This window comes from Pseudorca crassidens, chromosome 8 (genome assembly GCF_039906515.1).
Source record: "Pseudorca crassidens isolate mPseCra1 chromosome 8, mPseCra1.hap1, whole genome shotgun sequence".
NCBI classification, from domain to species: Eukaryota; Metazoa; Chordata; class Mammalia; order Artiodactyla; family Delphinidae; genus Pseudorca; species Pseudorca crassidens.
In genome coordinates this window covers 65139911-65157074 of record NC_090303.1, presented here as the reverse complement: position 1 = coordinate 65157074, position 17164 = coordinate 65139911, and the positions used below count along the sequence as shown (strand labels likewise).

Here is a 17164-nt window from a genome sequence, read left to right as displayed (position 1 = left end):
TAATTCATTGTTTGACATGGAGATTACTTCTAATTTTCAATTATATAAATAATAGTACAATGAACATTATTATAAAAATTATTTTTTAAATGCCAAAAATGACCAGATTTGTACTTTCAAGGGCTAGACCAACAGAAAGAATACGCTTTATTCTGTTAGGACATGGAGTGATCCAAAAGACAACTGGAAACTCCAAGAAACAAACAAATTCACAAAAGGGAAACAAGAAATAGGCAAAATAGACTGAAAAGAAGGAGACCAAAATCAGAAAGTTCAAAGTTTTACAAGAAAATGTCACTAAAAATGACATCTGGCCAACATTCCAGTAGCAGCCACTCCTTACTTCCCACAAAAATACCCACTCCTCATGAAAAACAAGGACATAAAACTTATAAAATCACTTAAATGAATGACCTATCAACAAGGACCCTCAGATTACCTTTTAAAATATTCAACAAGATATAACTTAAAATAAACACATCTATTAAAATCACAGAGATTTGAAGGATAAACAGATTAATTGGGAAAACACTGATTTTTTGAAAAGGCACAGATGGCCATATCAATTTCAGGTAAAAGTAGGGTGTATAATTCAGCTGACTTGAAACGTCTATTGGAAAATATAAATTTCCCAAATTGATACCAGAAGTAGTAGACAATGTAAATACATCATTAATAATGAAGGAAACTTAAAGACTAAAGAAAAATAAAAAGGCTCCAGAACCAGATGTTCTAATACATACAAAAGATGCAAATCCACCCAATTCATTTTATAAGTTTAACATAATTCTACAATTTCCTTTTTATTAAAGGGAAACAAAATCACTGCACTCCAAAAACAATATTAAAATACTCATATGAAAAAATAAGGTTTTTTTGAATCTGCATATTTACTCAATAATATATTTTTATCAACCACCCATAAGTACCTTGTATTTTAAACTCAGGATTGGACGATTTATTAGCTGTTAAAAGTTGGGTAAATCATTACATCCTTGACCCGCGGTTTCCTAATTCATACAAAGTTATCGTGTGAATTAAATGCGAAAACTTTTTTTTTTGGCCCCGCCGCGGCCGCGGGGGCCCCTGGCCTTAGCAGCGAAACCGCGGAGTCCTAACCACTGGACAGCCAGGAAATTCCCTAGATGCGAAAACATTTTAAGCACCAAATATAGTGCCAGGGATGTAGAAACACTCCTTGAAGAAAATCTTACAAACCAACAAATTAATATTAGCACTTATTGAATTTAAATAAGTGACAAGATGAATAATATTGTCAGTAACTGCTTTAGACCTTCAGAGTAGGGAAATTAATGTGGGCTAGCTCGGAGGGTGATAGAATTGAGATGGGCAGGCAGAAATGGATGAAAAAGCTACAGGAGGGCTGTTCGGTATAAGTAAACGGATAGTTATGGAGTCACACTACGGACCTCACCTGTAATGACTGGAAAGGAAGATTTGTGTCCTCGGACATGGGAAACTAAACTTGAAAGGGCAGACTGGGGCAGCTTGCTGAAGGTACCGATGAACAAGCTGAGGAGTTTACGTTTTATTTGCGGGCTAATGGGAGCCACGAGCATTTCTGAAGGGTGTGGTATGCGGAAAATTAACCTGGCCACAGTGAGCCTAGATTAGATGGGGGAGAAGGAGCTTAGGGAGTTCGATCCATGATCAAACAGATGGGACGTGAAGCGGCGTGGCCTGTAACAGAGGACATGAAAAATACCAATGGCCCCTGTCCATCTTTGCCAGCCGCCCTGGCATCACGTGTGGCTGTGCAGTGACTATGGGGCTCCCCTCTCACATGTTCCTGGGTGGTCCCTGGTTCAGAAGGGGGAGACTACTGAGCGCAACTCCGCGCTCAACTGCTGACGAATTCTGAGCAACCTTGTTGGGGGTCACAATTTCACTTCAGAATGGATTAATAAGCGCTGTCCTCAAAGGGGACATCACCGAATTCCTGTCAACCAGAGGCTATGGGGTTAGACTCACCGGGCTGACGCCTGCTCTGCCACCTGCGGCCTCGGGTCACTGCCTCGGCGTAGGAGACGGACTGAGTACCCAATGCTAAGTGTTCCCAGGCGGCGAGGAGAGACGCTCCTAATAAGTGCCAGGCGCATCACAGGCACCCACTTCCTTCCCTCGCTCTCCTTCTACGGTTATTTCTTTCAGTTGAGATCTCCTTTGCCTTCAATAACCTCGAGACAGACAATCTTTTGGTAAAAATAACAAAGCTAAGCCTAAAGTCGAAGAAAGTTCCTTAGACTTGTCCACCAGCAGCGTAGGGCAGCGGTGAGATGGGCGGCGCACGTGAGAGGATAAGCGTGAGGAGACGCGCGTGGGGCTCTGCGCGGCGTCCGCTTACTTGGGTCTGTACACGTGGAGGCGCACGTGGGAGGATGCGCGCCGAGCTGCGCACAGGGTCTGCGCACGTGGGGCTGCACGCGTGGGCGGCGCACCGGCCGCGCGGGGCAGCCTGGGCCTGACGCCGCCCCCCTTCCAGGATTCGCGGTCGCCTTGACTACCCGGTGGCCCGCAACGGCGGCGGGGACTAGTCGTTGAGGCTGCGAGCCGAGCCAGACACCTGCGGACGTCGCCCGACTCGGCCGGGCCCGCGCCGGAGAGAGTAGCAGCTCCATCCGAACAGGGACTATGAGAAAATGGTCGGGCAAACGAGGAACAAGCTCAAAGAAGCGGCCTCAGAGCCGTCGTACTCTCTCCGCTCCACGCAGTCTAAGCAGCGGCGGCGCCGGGCCACCGGAGCCGGAGAGCCGGAGTTGGACGAGGAGCCGAAGGGGAAGGTGAAAAAGACGGAGCTGCCTTTGCCCGCACGCGGGGGGAACCTGCCAGGGGGCGCCCGGAAGTACTCGCCGCGGAGGACCCGAAACCTGAACGCGCAGAATTGCCTGCAAATGGAAGTGGTCGGAAGGACCGTTCTTCTCGGCCGCTTTCAATTCCTCAGATGTTTCATGGAGCAGCTCCGCGATAAGGTGCATCTATTGCGGAGATATCAGTTCACGGGCAGTATGACCCTCGGCATAGGTGAGCAGAGTCGACCGGGGAAAGCCCTCGGCAGGAGCCCCGACGGCTCGAGGCCCAGCACTCTCGCGCGGTAGGCTCGCATCCGAGGGACCCGCGGGCCCTCTGAGCCTCGGGTTGGAAGTGGTTTTGGTGAATCTTGCAGATCAGTTTAACAAGCAAGTCTAGCAGCAATAATGGCGAGGTCCAATCTCTGGAAAATCGCTGACAAGAATTTCCAGTCCCCTTCTTTTAAAGTTCTTTTAAAACATTTTCAAGGGTTTTCAGGAACAGTGATCACTTCATGGGTCACCAACAAAATGTCATCTTAAGGCAGCCATTTATCACAAGTTGTGAAAATGATAGGGTAGCTTTTGGGGGGGAGAGGTCAGACATTGTATTTTTCTGCACCTTGAATAAAGCAAAATAAACTGTTGGTTATTTTAATGAGTTGAGAATCTTTAATAGCGGAAATAGAGTCACATTAGGCAATATATTTACCCATGTTTTCCATTTATTTTCATCTTGCTGAGGAGCTTTGATGCTTAAATTTTCTTCTTATTTAAGCATTTGAAATATGTTTATTTGTATTCCTCATTTTCTGTAGCTTAAGACGTAACTTAAATATTGCTGTTTCATTAAAATCAGTTTTGAGCCTAGTCTTTCGTCAGACTGGCTGCTGATGTGTATTGAAACATGGATAAATGTCTCCTAATGTAAGTACTGTGATTTCTATCATAAGTTGACTGCTGATGTTAATTAAAGTAGAATGAATGTCCACATTTGGAGTGTGTTGAAAATACTTGAGAAATAATAGATGGGGGTTCATATTTAGATTTTGTCAGATGTCTAATTATGGAAACAGATACATTCCACATCCAGAATCAACATGGTCTTGAATACAGAGGTGTTTTGCCCAAACACAAGCCCTCGTGCACCCATGACTGGCACATTGAAGGCACTCAATCAATGTTGGGTGAAATGATGAGTGAGTATATTAAGTGCTATGAGAGTTCAAAACAGTGAACATACTGGAGAATGGGAAGTGGGAAATGAGATCAGATAAGACTTTTAGGAAAAGGTGGGATTTGAATTGTGACCAAAAGGCTAACATATGGATGCCTGAAGCACAGAACAAGTTTAGAGGCCTATAGAACAGCATAGGGCTTCCCTGGTGGCACAGTGGTTGAGAGTCTGCTTGCCAATGCAGGGGACACGGGTTCGTGCCCCAGTCTGGGAAGATCCCACATGCCGTGGAGCGGCTGTGCCCGTGAGCCATGGCGCGGCTGTGCCCGTGAGCCATGGCCGCTGAGCCTGTGCGTCCGGAACCTGTGCTCCTCAACGGCAGAGGCCACAACAGTGAGAGGCCCGCGTACCGGAAAAAAAAAAAAAAAAATGAACAGCATAATCAGTCATGGAAGTAAGAAAATATGAAAGCAGAGTAAGGGTACAAAAAGAAGAGAAAGTAGGAAGTTCAAAAGGTTGGTTGGGACCAGCCATGGAGAGGCTAATTCAAGCCTAGGTTTAAGGCATTTGGACTTCATTCTGTAGGGAGGCACCGATTGATTCTTTTCTTTAGGAAGATAATTTTTTAATGAGGTGAAATGCACATAACATAAAATTAACCATCTTTAAAGTGAACAATTTTGTGACATTTAGTACATTCACGATGTTGGCATTGAATGATTTTTAAATAGAGTAAAATGATCAGAAGTGTGCTTCCGAGAGAATAATTTGACAGCATTGTGTAAAATGGACTGGATATGGACTGAGAAAAGAAGCAGAAAAAATAATTGAATGCTGGAATCCAGGCAATAGTGGTCTTAATGAGGGTAGCAACAGTAGGAATGGAGAAGAGAGGACAGAGGTGAAAGTTGATGGCAACAAATTGAGAAGAACTGGGTAGGTAGTGAGGTAGAAAAGGAAAAGAATGTGAGGAGAGGGAGAGAGAACATTTGTTCAGGCATGAGGAGTGTAGATTTGGGAATTATCCATGTGGAAGTGAGTTGAAATGTTAAGATTGAGTGAGATTTCCAAGAGAGGAAAGAGAGCAAAGTAAAGCTATTTGAGAAAACCCGTTATACTTAGTTTTAAGAGGTGAGAGAAGGAAAACCAGATAGATAAGCATGTAAAAATAAAATGGTCAGAAAGAGTTGATATGATGGAAGATAACAGAGGAAGAAATCTAAGAATCTGGTCAAATGCTACAGAGAGATTGAAAAGCAGAAGTGAAAGAGGCCATTGATGTTGATCACTAACTGATCATTGGTCGTTTAAAAGAGTTATAGGAACTTAGAAGAAAGAAGTTGGCTAAGAATCTTGTTAGATAATGGCAGGGGGGTGGAGGAGAGAATATTTCATAGTTGGAAGGCCTACTAGATCAAGAGAAGTGTTTTAAGGCCTAGGAAAATTAAAGGCTGAAGGGAAGAACCAAAGGGAGAGGGTGGGATTAACGTTCCAAGAGAGGGAATACTTGATAGTGCAGTCTTGGAGTAATTGGGAAGGATGAAATTAAAGGCACAAATTTGAGATGCTAACTGTTGAAAAGAAGAGATGCTTCCTCTTCTTAGATGGTAGAGAATAGAGAAGCAAAGATTACTATGTAGAGAAATGTTGAAGTGGATATAAGAGACTTTGGGAGTGCTCGCATTAAATGATCTTTGTTTCAGTAAAGTATAAGGTTGGGTCACTATCAGAGGTGAGATTGACAGAGACAGGATACTGGGGCCCAGGATACAGGGGCCCAGGGGACAGGCTTTTTATCACAACTTTGAAAGGAACTGTGATAAGCACTTCTTTAGTTTTACAATATTGGCGTCATTACACCTTACCATTTTATCAGGTGTGGAATGTGGAGTAAGGGGAGGGAGAGGCACACGAATATTTTGAGGGTTTTTGGAAAGCTAGATGGACTTAGTAGGATATTTGATCTTTTCCTTAAATGTCATTTTTAAGAGTAATTGTCTGGAGAATAAGAAAGAGGATACAAGTATAGTTGAATAAGGCATTCTCTGTGCATCTTAAGAGTTAATGAAACCTTATCAGAGGGGCATCTGTTTTGAGTTGCGAGGGGAGGTATAGGTTTAATTTTAAAGTGGTTCAGAGTATATTATGTATGTATTAGATAGAAAGTTAACATATGTAGCAAGTATATAATTTTTCTATAAAGACCCAGGTGGTAAATATTTTAAGCTTCACAGGCCACATACGGTCTCTGTTAACTATTCTTCTTCCTTATTTTTATAACCCTTAAAAAATTTAACAAATATTTTTAGCTTGCAGACAATACAAAAACAGACCATGGGCCATAGTTTGCTGATCGTGGCATAAGAATAGTAAATCTGAGAAATACTGAAGAGTGGTAGGAATGAGCTCAGGATGGTAAGACTATGGAAAAAGAGCTGGAGAAGCATGATTGGGAACTTTCAACAGTGCAATGTTCGTTTTAAAAATTATTAAATAGTTGTTTTAAAGGTATATTATAATGAAGCAGCTTTTAATGACTTTTTTCTTTTCTTCTTTTTCCAGCTGTCTTTGTGGCAATTTTGCACTGGTAAGATTAGTTTCAGTTTGAAATCAATGAAAACATTTGAATTAAAAATTGCCATTGCTGTTTGCATATAATAAAACAATAACTGCTTGTTACATGTATAGAACGTCTGTATGTGCACCAGTTTACATATATATATATATATATATATAACCTGTTTTAAAACGTCATGTGAAGCAACTTTTATAAATGGATGCATTAGGGGAATAGTAACTTATGAATTAAAGTATTTTTGCTTTATCAAAGGATTCACCACTATATTTCTTAAATATTTAGCTTTTGTAGTATACTTTTCATATTTATTTCATGTAGAAACCTTCCTCATTTTATAGTAATTGAGTGTTGTTAGTGACATAAACTTAGAGATAAAGTTTCAGTGACACCTGTCATTGGAAATCAGGTAGAAATGAAGATAAACACTCTGTGATGGTAATACAGAATTAAATGAACCTTTCAGTATGCATACACCTGCACATAATTTTACACAAATGATATGTTTGTAAAAACTCTATGTAAAATAATATTTTTCCTCTGACGTATCTTCATTTCTACCTGAGCTCAAGGATTTCTACTATTGGGAAGAATGGGATCTGCCCCACATCCTGTTGGGACAGTGCTCTTCTGATCATTATTCTGCAGGGAGATTTTGATGTTAGAACTAAGGCTGTAATGGTAAGAAACATTTCCTACAGCTGTTGGTACCATGGCATGTGTCCTATGTGTAAACGAAGGTGAGTGAAAGACAGGGTTGCTATATGGAATTTTGATTTATTTTTTACTTCATTGGAAAGCATCTACTATGTAAATTAAGGGTAGCATAATTGCTGACAATAATTTATTTGTCACATATGCACCTGTTTTCAGTACCTACAGCTGTTTTTTTAAGTTGCATTAATAAAATATCTCAAAGTACAGTCCTGTGTTTTTTGGCACTTTGTGTAGTATTATACTTATTTAAAAATTGCTTTAACCTAAAATAATTTTATTTAAAATTATATTCCAAAGCTTTTCAACATTTAGAGGCATTTCCCAAACCTGGTACATTGGAAACACTTGTGAAACCTAACAAACAGACAAAAACATGCTTCTGTTCTGATTTAGAGGCCTGGAGTAGGAGGAAGGGTGATTAGATCTGCAGGAGTTTTAGATACATAATTAAGATTAGGAACCAGGGAGTTAAGGAATTTCAGCTGTGTGCTAATGCTAGCTTATGAATGCCTAAAAATATACAAATTAGCAAGTTACAAAATTTTCTCAATATTTATTATAAAAATTTATTCTTTATCTTTTTATGGCTTTCATACTTTGTTTATAATAGTTATTTTAGTGCTGTTTTTGAAACATGTTATTTTTCTTCTAGGATACATTTAATAACACTTTTTGAAAATGATCGTCATTTTTCTCACCTCTCATCCTTGGAACGGGAGATGACTTTTCGCACTGAAATGGTTAGGTTCTTTCTTCTAATGAATTCATTTGTAGTTTAAGAATAGTGAGACTATAAGGTGGAAACTTATTAGGAACTGAAATGAATTTTTGGTGAATTGCACTGTTTCTCAAGCTATAGCCTATAGGTTTATTTTGTTTTATTTTTGCCGTTTTTAAAAAAAATTTTTATTGGAATATAGTTGATTTACAATGTTGTGTTAGTTTCAGGTGTACAGCAAACTGATTCAGTTATATGTATACATATATTCATTCTTTTTGAGATTCTTTACCCATGTAGATTATTACAGAATATGAGTAGAGTTCTCTGTGCTATACAGTAGGTCCTTGTTGGTTATCTATTTTATATATAGTAATGTGTGTATGTTAATCCCAGGTTCCTAGTTTATCTCTCCCCACCCCACTTTTCCCCTTAGGTAACCATAGGTTTGTTTTTGAAATCTGGCCTGTAGGTTTATTATTTAAATAAAAAAGTGTTTTAGTCCTCACACCATAAACAAAAATAAACTCAAAATGGTTTAAAGACCTAAATGTAAGACCTGAAACCATAAAACTCCTAGAAGAGAACATAGGCAGAACACTCTTAGACATAAATTGTAGCAATATTTTTTTTGGCTCTGTCTCCTAAGGCAAAAGAAATAAAAGTAAAAACAAACAAATAGAGTCTAGTTAAACCTAAAAGCTTTTGCAAAGCAAAGGAAACCATCCACAAAACTTAAAGACAGCCTACTGAATGGGAGAAAATATTTTCAAATGCTATGACTGATAAGGGGTTAATATCCAAAATACATAAACAACTCATACAACTCAATATAAAAGAAAAAGTTAAAAAAATTGACAGAAGACCTGAATAGACGTTTTCCAAAGAATACATACAAATGGCTAACAGGCACATGAAAAGATGCTCAACATCACTAATTATTAGAGAAGTGCAAATCAGAACCACAATGAGATATCACCTCACACTTGTCAGACTGGCTGCCATCAAAAAGTGTACAGGTAACAAATGTTGCTGAAGATGTGGAGAAAAGGGAACCCTTGTACACTGTTGGTGGGAATGTAAATCAGTGCAGCCATTATGGAGATTCCTCAAAAAACTAAAAATCGGGCTTCCCTGGTGGCGCAGTGGTTGAGAGCCCACCTGCCAATGCAGGGGACACGGGTTCGTGCCCTGGTCTGGGAAGATCCCACATGCCGTGGAGCAGCTGGGCCCGTGAGCCATGGCCGCTGAGCCTGCACGTCCGGAGCCTGTGCTCCACAACGGGAGAGGCCACAACAGTGAGAGGCCCGCGTACCGCAAAAAAAAAAAACAACAACAACAAAACACCTAAAAATAGAACTACCATATGACCCGGGAATTCCACTCCTGGGCACATATCCAAAAAAACCCAAAAATACTGATTTGAAAAGATACATGCACCCCAATGTTCATGGCAGCATTATTTACAATAGCCATGATATGGAAGCAACCCAAGTGTCCATCAAGAGTTGAATAGATAAAAGAAGATGTAATATATACATATATATGCAGTGGGATATTAACCATAAAAAAGAATGAAATTCTGCCATTTGCAACAACATGGGTAGTCCTAGAGAGTATTATGCTTAGTGAAATAAGTCAGAGAAAGACAGATACTCTATTTTATCACTTATGTATGGAATCTAAAAAATAAAACATATAACAAAAAAAGTGTTTCAGGATTCTTTTTCTTTTACCTCATTCTCCTCCTCTCCTAAGGCAGACTCCTTTTTAAGATAATAAAGATCAATTATAATAGCTGAGAAAGAAGGAAAACAAAGACAAGGTTTAAGAAGTGATACAGGGGGCTTCCCTGGTGGGGCAGTGGTTGAGAGTCTGCCTACCGATACAGGGGACACGGGTTCGTGCCCCAGTCCGGGAAGATCCCACATGCTGCAGAGCGGCTGGGCCCGTGAGCCATGGGCGCTGAGCCTGCGCGTCCGGAGCCTGTGCTCCTCAACGGGAGAGGCCACAACAGTGAGAGGCCCGTGTACCGCAAAAAAATAAATTAAAAAAAAGTGATACAGGGCTACCAAAATGATCAGAAATTGTTTTCTCTTAGGGTGGAGTTGGGAGACCCCGTGTTTTATCTGGCTCTTTAAATTTTTTTTTAGCTCTCTTGATTTCAAGATAATTTCTTTTAAGAGACAACTTTTGATATAATGCTTTCTGTTTTTTAGACATCTAATCTATAAAATGGAGATAATCTATCTACCATCTGTATTTCACATAATTGTTATGTGGGTTAAATGGGAAAAAGAATGCCAGAATTGCAGAAATTTACAATTAAGAGAGACCAGGGCTGTCTTCCAGATCAGCTAGTTAGGGGCCAAGAGAAGAATTGAAACTGGCCCTCCTGACTGTTTAGCTACTACTTTTGTTTTTTGGTTTTAATTGTGGCTAAATTAAAATAAAAAATTTTAATTAAAAAAATTAGCAAAATTTACCATTTCAATTATTTTGAAGTATACAGTTCTGTGGCATTAAATACACTTGTATAGTTGTGCAACCATCACCACCATCCATCTCCAGAGCTTTATTATCCCAAACAGACTGTACCTGCTAAACACTTAGCTCCCCACTCACACTCACTCCTCACCTAGCTGCTTGGTGACCTCTATTCTACTTCCTGTCTCTATAAAACTGCCTACTCTAGGTATCTCAGCCATTGCTTTTTAAGTCTCACCGTATAGCCACTTAAAGCTTTGAAGAATTGGGTGTGTTAGCATTTGTATGGCATTTGAATTTTTATTATAGGTATTATTTCCAAAGACAGGATATAAAATATTAAAGAGCATAGCTGTGGCAGAGTCTGGGCTTTGATGACAGATCACTAGATTCAGATAGCAGTTCTGTGCTTTCTTGTGTAATGGCTAGTAAGTTAACTTTGATTCTCAGTCTCATCTGTTAACTGGGAATAATGCCAGCCTTACAGGGTTTTACTGAAAATGAAGGAAGATGAAAATGAATGAAGCACATAGCACAGTACCTGGCCCAAAAATAATAACTGTTATTAATAAAAATTTATATGTTTTCTATTTAAGTATAGACATGCATATTAAATATCTTTTCATTGTAGTATTGCCTTGTTTTTCTCATAAGAAAAGGGAAAGATCCTTATATGAACTTATTTTACTAATCAAAATTATGAGTAAATGCTTTTTCAGACATTAGCTAAAACATCTTTAATTTTTTTATACTTTTTAAAAAAATTATTTATTTTTATTTTTGGCTGTGTTGGGTCTTCATTGCTGCGTGTGGGTTTTCTCTAGTTGCAGAGATCTTCATTGCAGTGCGTGGGCTTCTCATTGCGGTGGCTTCTCTTGTTGTGGAGCATGGGCTCTAGGCGCCCAGGCTTCAGTAGTTGTGGCTCGTTGGCTCTAGAGCGCAGGCTCAGTAGTTGTGGCGCACGGGCTTAGTTGCTCCGTGGCATGTGGGATCTTCCCGGACCAGGGTTCAAACCCGTGTCCCCTGCATTGGCAGGCAGATTCTTAACCACTGCGCCACCAGGGAAGCCCCCCAGATCTTTAATTTTAATAGTCACTAGTGTTGCTTAGTCTATCAAAAATAAAGTACCTATAGTTGTATGAAGCAGGAATGAGTGTGGGGTTGAAAATTGCTTTTAATGTTTTTTGAGGGAGCGTGTATTACAAACTATGTGGCCCTTTATTTTTTAGGAAGGAAGGCAGGAAATTGATGAGGAAGTAATATGAAACAACATGCTTTTGTTAATCTTTGGAATTTAAACAGCACTTTTAGTAACCTAATAAAATCATTATTCCACATGCTGGAATAATGCACTAAAGTAATCCTTTTTTTAGGACACAGCATTTGTGTCATGAACAATAGTCGGTTCACATTTAGTTAGCTTTCACTTTGTGCAGAGCCAATAGATGGAACTAGGAAGTAAGATGAAAGCACAAAGTTGCATCTAATGCTCTTGTAGTCACTGTTATTTCTTAAGAGTTGGAGAAAAAGAAGTAATTTTCTCTATGCAAAGTTCTACACGTACAAGGACATGAAGTCATCTCTGTTTGTGCCAGAATCATCAGATCTCAACTTCTAGGCATCTCATAATGTGGGGGTAAAATCAGGTTTGGTAAAATTAAAAATATATTGTTTACATATTTTAAGGTGTGGTTAGAAAAGCTCCTTAAAATGTTTAACCATCCCTTTAACTCTTTTTCAAACCTACAGAAAATATGAAAGAATATTATAGTGGTAACCTGAAAATGTATGCCTTTTTTGCATCCAAGAATGCACTAGCGAGGAGAAATTAGGTAGTCTTATTATCTATCCTTTTCTTTTTTTCAGAGTAAATTTGTTCTAAAAAGAGTTATAAAAATAAATATTTTCAAATTTTACTTACATTAACAATTTGTACTTTTTTAAAGGGACTTTATTATTCCTACTTCAAAACCATTATCGAAGCACCTTCATTTTTGGAAGGACTATGGATGATTATGAATGACAAGCTTACTGAATATCCCCTTGCAATTAATACAGTGAAACGCTTCCATCTTTATCCAGAGGTAAGCAATATTTGGGAACAAATATTTGTAGAGGGATTCTTCTTTATCAGATAAAAATAGTAAGCACAATGATGTTATAGGAAGGAGGGGATTTTAAAGTTTATTGATTGTATGTGTCCTTATAGTTGAGCAGTGTATCAAAAGTTCCTGTCCTAAATTTAAAAGCCCCAGAAATTATGCTCACAACTTAAAGAATAGAACCTTAGTATGAAATTAATGACTAGTTTAATAGGCCAAATGGGAAGGAGCCAAGAAGGATTCTCGAGGGAGATGGTCTGTTGGCTTTATTTTTTTTAAAACCTCAATCTATTATTTTCTAATTCTAGCAAAAATATATCCTGTTAAATTCCTCTTCTTTTCCCCAAGCAAGTCTTGGTGAAAAGCAGTACATGGCTACTGCAGTATTTACAAAGACCATATATTACAAAACATCAGCAGAGAAAACGCTGTGGGAAGATATTATTGAAGCATTCTTTAATCAGTATTCATCAAATTACCTACTCCTTGATTTATAAAATGAAATAAATGAATGATTTGATAAAAGTAACATCAGGGCAAAAGCAAAATAGATACAAATATAAGTACAATAGCTTCTTTTTAAAAAGTTTTTATTGGAGTATAGTTGCTTTACAATGTTGTATTAGTTTCTACTGTACAGCAAAGTGAGTCAGCTATACGTATACATGTATCCCTTCTTTTTCGGATTTCCTTCCCATTTAGGTCACCACATAGCGCTGCATAGAGTTCCCTATGCTATACAGTAGGTTCTCATTAGTTATCTATTTTATACATAGTATCAATAGTATATATATCAGTCCCAACCTCCCAATTCATCCCACCCACCCTTTTCCCCCTTGGTCTCCATACATTTGTCCTCTACATCTGTGTCTCTTTTTCTGCTTTGTAAATAAGATTGTCTATACCAATATTTTCAGATTCCACATATATGCGTTAATATACAATATTCGTTTTTCTCTCTCTGACTTGCTTCACTCTGTATGACAGTCTCTAGATCCATCCATGTCTCTACAAATGACCCAATTCGTTCCTTTTTATGGCTGAGTAATATTCCATTGTACACATGTACCACATCTTCTTTATCCATTCATCTGTCGATGGATACCTAGGTTGCTTCCACGTCCTGACTATTGTAAATAGTGCTGCAGTGAGCATTGTGGTGCATGACTCTTTTTGAATTACGGTTTTCTCAGGGTATATGCCCAGTAGTGAGATTGCTGGGTCATATGGTAGTTCTATTTTTAGTTTCTTAAGGAGCCTCCATACTGTTCTCCACAGTGGCTGTATCAATTTACATTCCCACCAACAGTGCAAGAGGGTTCCCTTTTCTCCACACCTTCTCCAGCATTTATTGTTTGTAGATTTTTTGATGATGCCCATTCTGACTGGTGTGAGGTGATATCTCATTGTAGTTTTGATTTGCATTTTCTAATAATTAGTGATGTTGAGCATTTTTTCATGTGTTTGTTGGCCATCTGTATGTCTTCTTTGGAGAAATGTCTGTTTAGGCCTCCAGCCCATTTTTTTGATTGGGTTGTTTGTTTTTTAATATTGAGCTGCATGAACTGTTTGTATATTTTGGAGATTAATCCTTTGGCCGTTGCATCTGTTGGCTTTAGAGACCGTGTAGATGGGTATACTGATCACATGAAGGGACAATGACAGTGACGAGTAGAATAGTGACCTTGGGGATACATTAATAAGGCAAGATTTATTTAGTTATATAGCTAGAAATCTATGAATACTTCCCAATACTAAAAAAAGTATGAACTTTATGATAGTCTTCAAATTCTAGAAATTGGAAAAAAGAAAAAAAAATAGTAGATTCAGTTTGTGAACTCTGAAGATAAATGCTGACTTGACAGCATGGTAAGAACTACTTTTGAGTTATCTCAGAATCCAGCAGATAAGTTAAAAAGTCTAGCTTTTTATTTCTTTCTTCATATTTTATAGCTTTTAAAAATTATTATTTTGATTTTAAATGTTTAAAATTGCAGAAGCTAGAGAATAATGTGCAAATATGTGTGGTCAACCACCTACAATAAATAAGTGCTATTCTTTTATCATTTTTGCTTCTGATATTTTAAAATAAATAAAGCATTATAAATACAGTTAAAGTCATCTTTGTTCTGCTTCCCAGTTAAGTTTGTTCCTTTCCCATTCTCACAAGCATCATTATCGTGAATTTGATGTGTATATCCATCCAGTTCTTTTTTCAAGGATTGTTTTATGTGTTTTTGTAATTTCACATAAGTGTTCTCATACTGAACATATCACTCTACAACTTTTTCCTCAGTATTTTATTTTGGAATTTTTGAAAATGTATGTACATATTTATTTTTCTTTAATTTCAACCATTTTATGAATTCCAAAATTATTTGTATATTTCCCTATTATGGATATTAAATTATTTCCAGTTTTTAAATTACAGATGTAAACCATATAATCCAGCAGTTGTACTCCAGGACATTTATCCCAGAGAAATTAAAATTTATATTCACACAAAAACCTATACACATTTATTGTAGCTTTATACATTGTAGCACAAAACTGCAAACAACACAGATGTCCTTTGACATGTGAATGGTTAAAGAAACTGTGGTACACTCATACCAGGAATACAATTCAGCAATAAAAAAGGAACAAACCATAAGAAACTGCCAAACTGTTTTCCAGAGTGGTTATGCAATTTTACATTTCCACCAGGAATGTATAAGTGATTCACTTTCTCCACAGGGTCTCCAGCATTTGGTGTTGTCACTACTTTTTATTTTAATGATTCTGATTTATCAGAATGTAGTGATTTATCATTGTGGTTTTAATGTGCATTTCCCTAATGACTAATGTTGTTGAACGCTCCTTTTTTGTGTTTATTAGCTAGCTATATACCCTCTTCAGTGAAATGTGTCTTCATGTCTTTTGCTAATTTTCTAATTGGGTTTTTTTTTTTTAATGTTGAATCTTAGGATGTTCTTTATATATTCTAGGTACTACTTCTTTGCCAGGTATGTGGTTTGCAAATATTTTCTCCCGGTCTATACCTTGTTTTTTCATCCTCTTAAGTAGAGTCTTTTGCATAAGACAATTTTTAAATTTTAATGGAGTCCAGTTTAGCAATTTTTCTTCTTGTGGATTGTGCTTTTGGTGTCAAGTCTAAGAATTCTTTGCCTAGCCCTAGATGCTAAATATTTTCTACGTTTTTTTCTAAAAGCAATTCGAATTCTATCTGTGATCCATTTCATTTTGAATTAATTTCTTTATGTGACGTGAGACGTGAGACTTGGGTAAAGGTTATGTTGTTGTTGTTTTTTACCTATGGATGTCCAGTAGTTTCCATACCACTTGTTGAAAGGGCTATCTTTTCTTCATTGAATTGCTTTTGCACCTATGTGACAATAAATTAGGCATATTTCTATGGGTTTATTTCTGGGTTCCCTTCTCTCTTCCATTGATTTATGTGTCTATCCCTCTGCCAGTACCATACAGTCTTGATTTAATGTACCTATACAGTAAGTCTTGGATTAGGTAAACTGATTTCTCTCACTTCATTCTTTTTCAAAATTGGTTTAGCTAGTTCATGTGCCTTTTAATGTGTATTTAACAATAATGTTTTCTATATCTAATTCTATTGATACTTTAATAAGAATTACATTAAACATGTAAATAAATTTGAGGAGAACTGACCTCTTTGCTATTGAGTCTTCTAATTCATGAACATGGTGTGTCGCTTGTTTATTTAGGTATTCTTTGGTTTCTTTCAAAAGCATTGTGTAGTTTTCAGCATACGAGTCTTGTATGTGTTTTGATAAATATACGCCTAAGTATTTCATGTTTTTTTAAATGATGATAAAGGGGATTATATTTTTAATATTGATGCCCACATGTTCATTGTTACATGGAAATACAGTTGATTTTTTTGGTATGTTTATCTTTTACCCTGCAATCTTGCTGAATTCAATTATTAGTTCTAGGAGTATTTTTTTTTTACACATATGTTGGGAGTTTTCTACATAGTGAGGCATTTAATATGCAAATAGAGTATTATTTTTTTTCTTTTAATCTGTATGTCTGTTATTTCTCTTATTTACCTTATTGCACTGGCTAGAACTTTCAGTACTATGTTTATTAAGACTGGTGAATGTGGACATCTGGACCTCATTCTTTTTTTTTTTTTTTTTGGTACACGGGCCTCTCACTGTAGTGGCCTCTCCCATTGTGGAGCACAGGCTCCGGACGCACAGGCTCAGCAGCCATGGCTCACGGGCCCAGCCGCTCCGCGGCATGTGGGATCTTCCCGGACCGGGGCATGAACCCGTGTCCCCTGCATCGGCAGGCGGACTCTCAACCACTGCGCCACCAGGGAAGCCCCAGGCCTCATTCTTGATCTTAGGGAAAAAGCATTCAGTCTCAAACCATTAAGTATAAAGTTAGCTGTAAGTTTTTTTGCACATGACCTTTATAAGATTGAGATAGTTCCTCTCTTATTCCTAGTTTTTTCTGTAAGTTCTTATCAGAATGGGTATTGAATTTTTTCTAATGCTTTTTCTGCACCAATTGATATGATCATGGAATTTATCTTCT

The 17164-nt window shown here is 37.9% G+C and overlaps 1 protein-coding gene across 1 annotated transcript in view; it reads left to right on the top strand.

Annotated features, from left to right (window-relative positions):
* The first annotated feature begins 2373 nt into the window (after positions 1 to 2373).
* The window catches only part of DPY19L2 (dpy-19 like 2), an 89571-nt gene continuing 74780 nt past the window's right edge, over positions 2374 to 17164 (top strand). The window contains exons 1-4 of the mRNA XM_067746700.1: positions 2374 to 3042; positions 6547 to 6571; positions 7929 to 8016; positions 12428 to 12565. Of these exons, the coding sequence (XP_067602801.1) occupies positions 2661 to 3042; positions 6547 to 6571; positions 7929 to 8016; positions 12428 to 12565 (633 nt within the window). The 5' untranslated portion in view covers positions 2374 to 2660. The remainder of the gene's footprint in view (positions 3043 to 6546; positions 6572 to 7928; positions 8017 to 12427; positions 12566 to 17164) is intronic.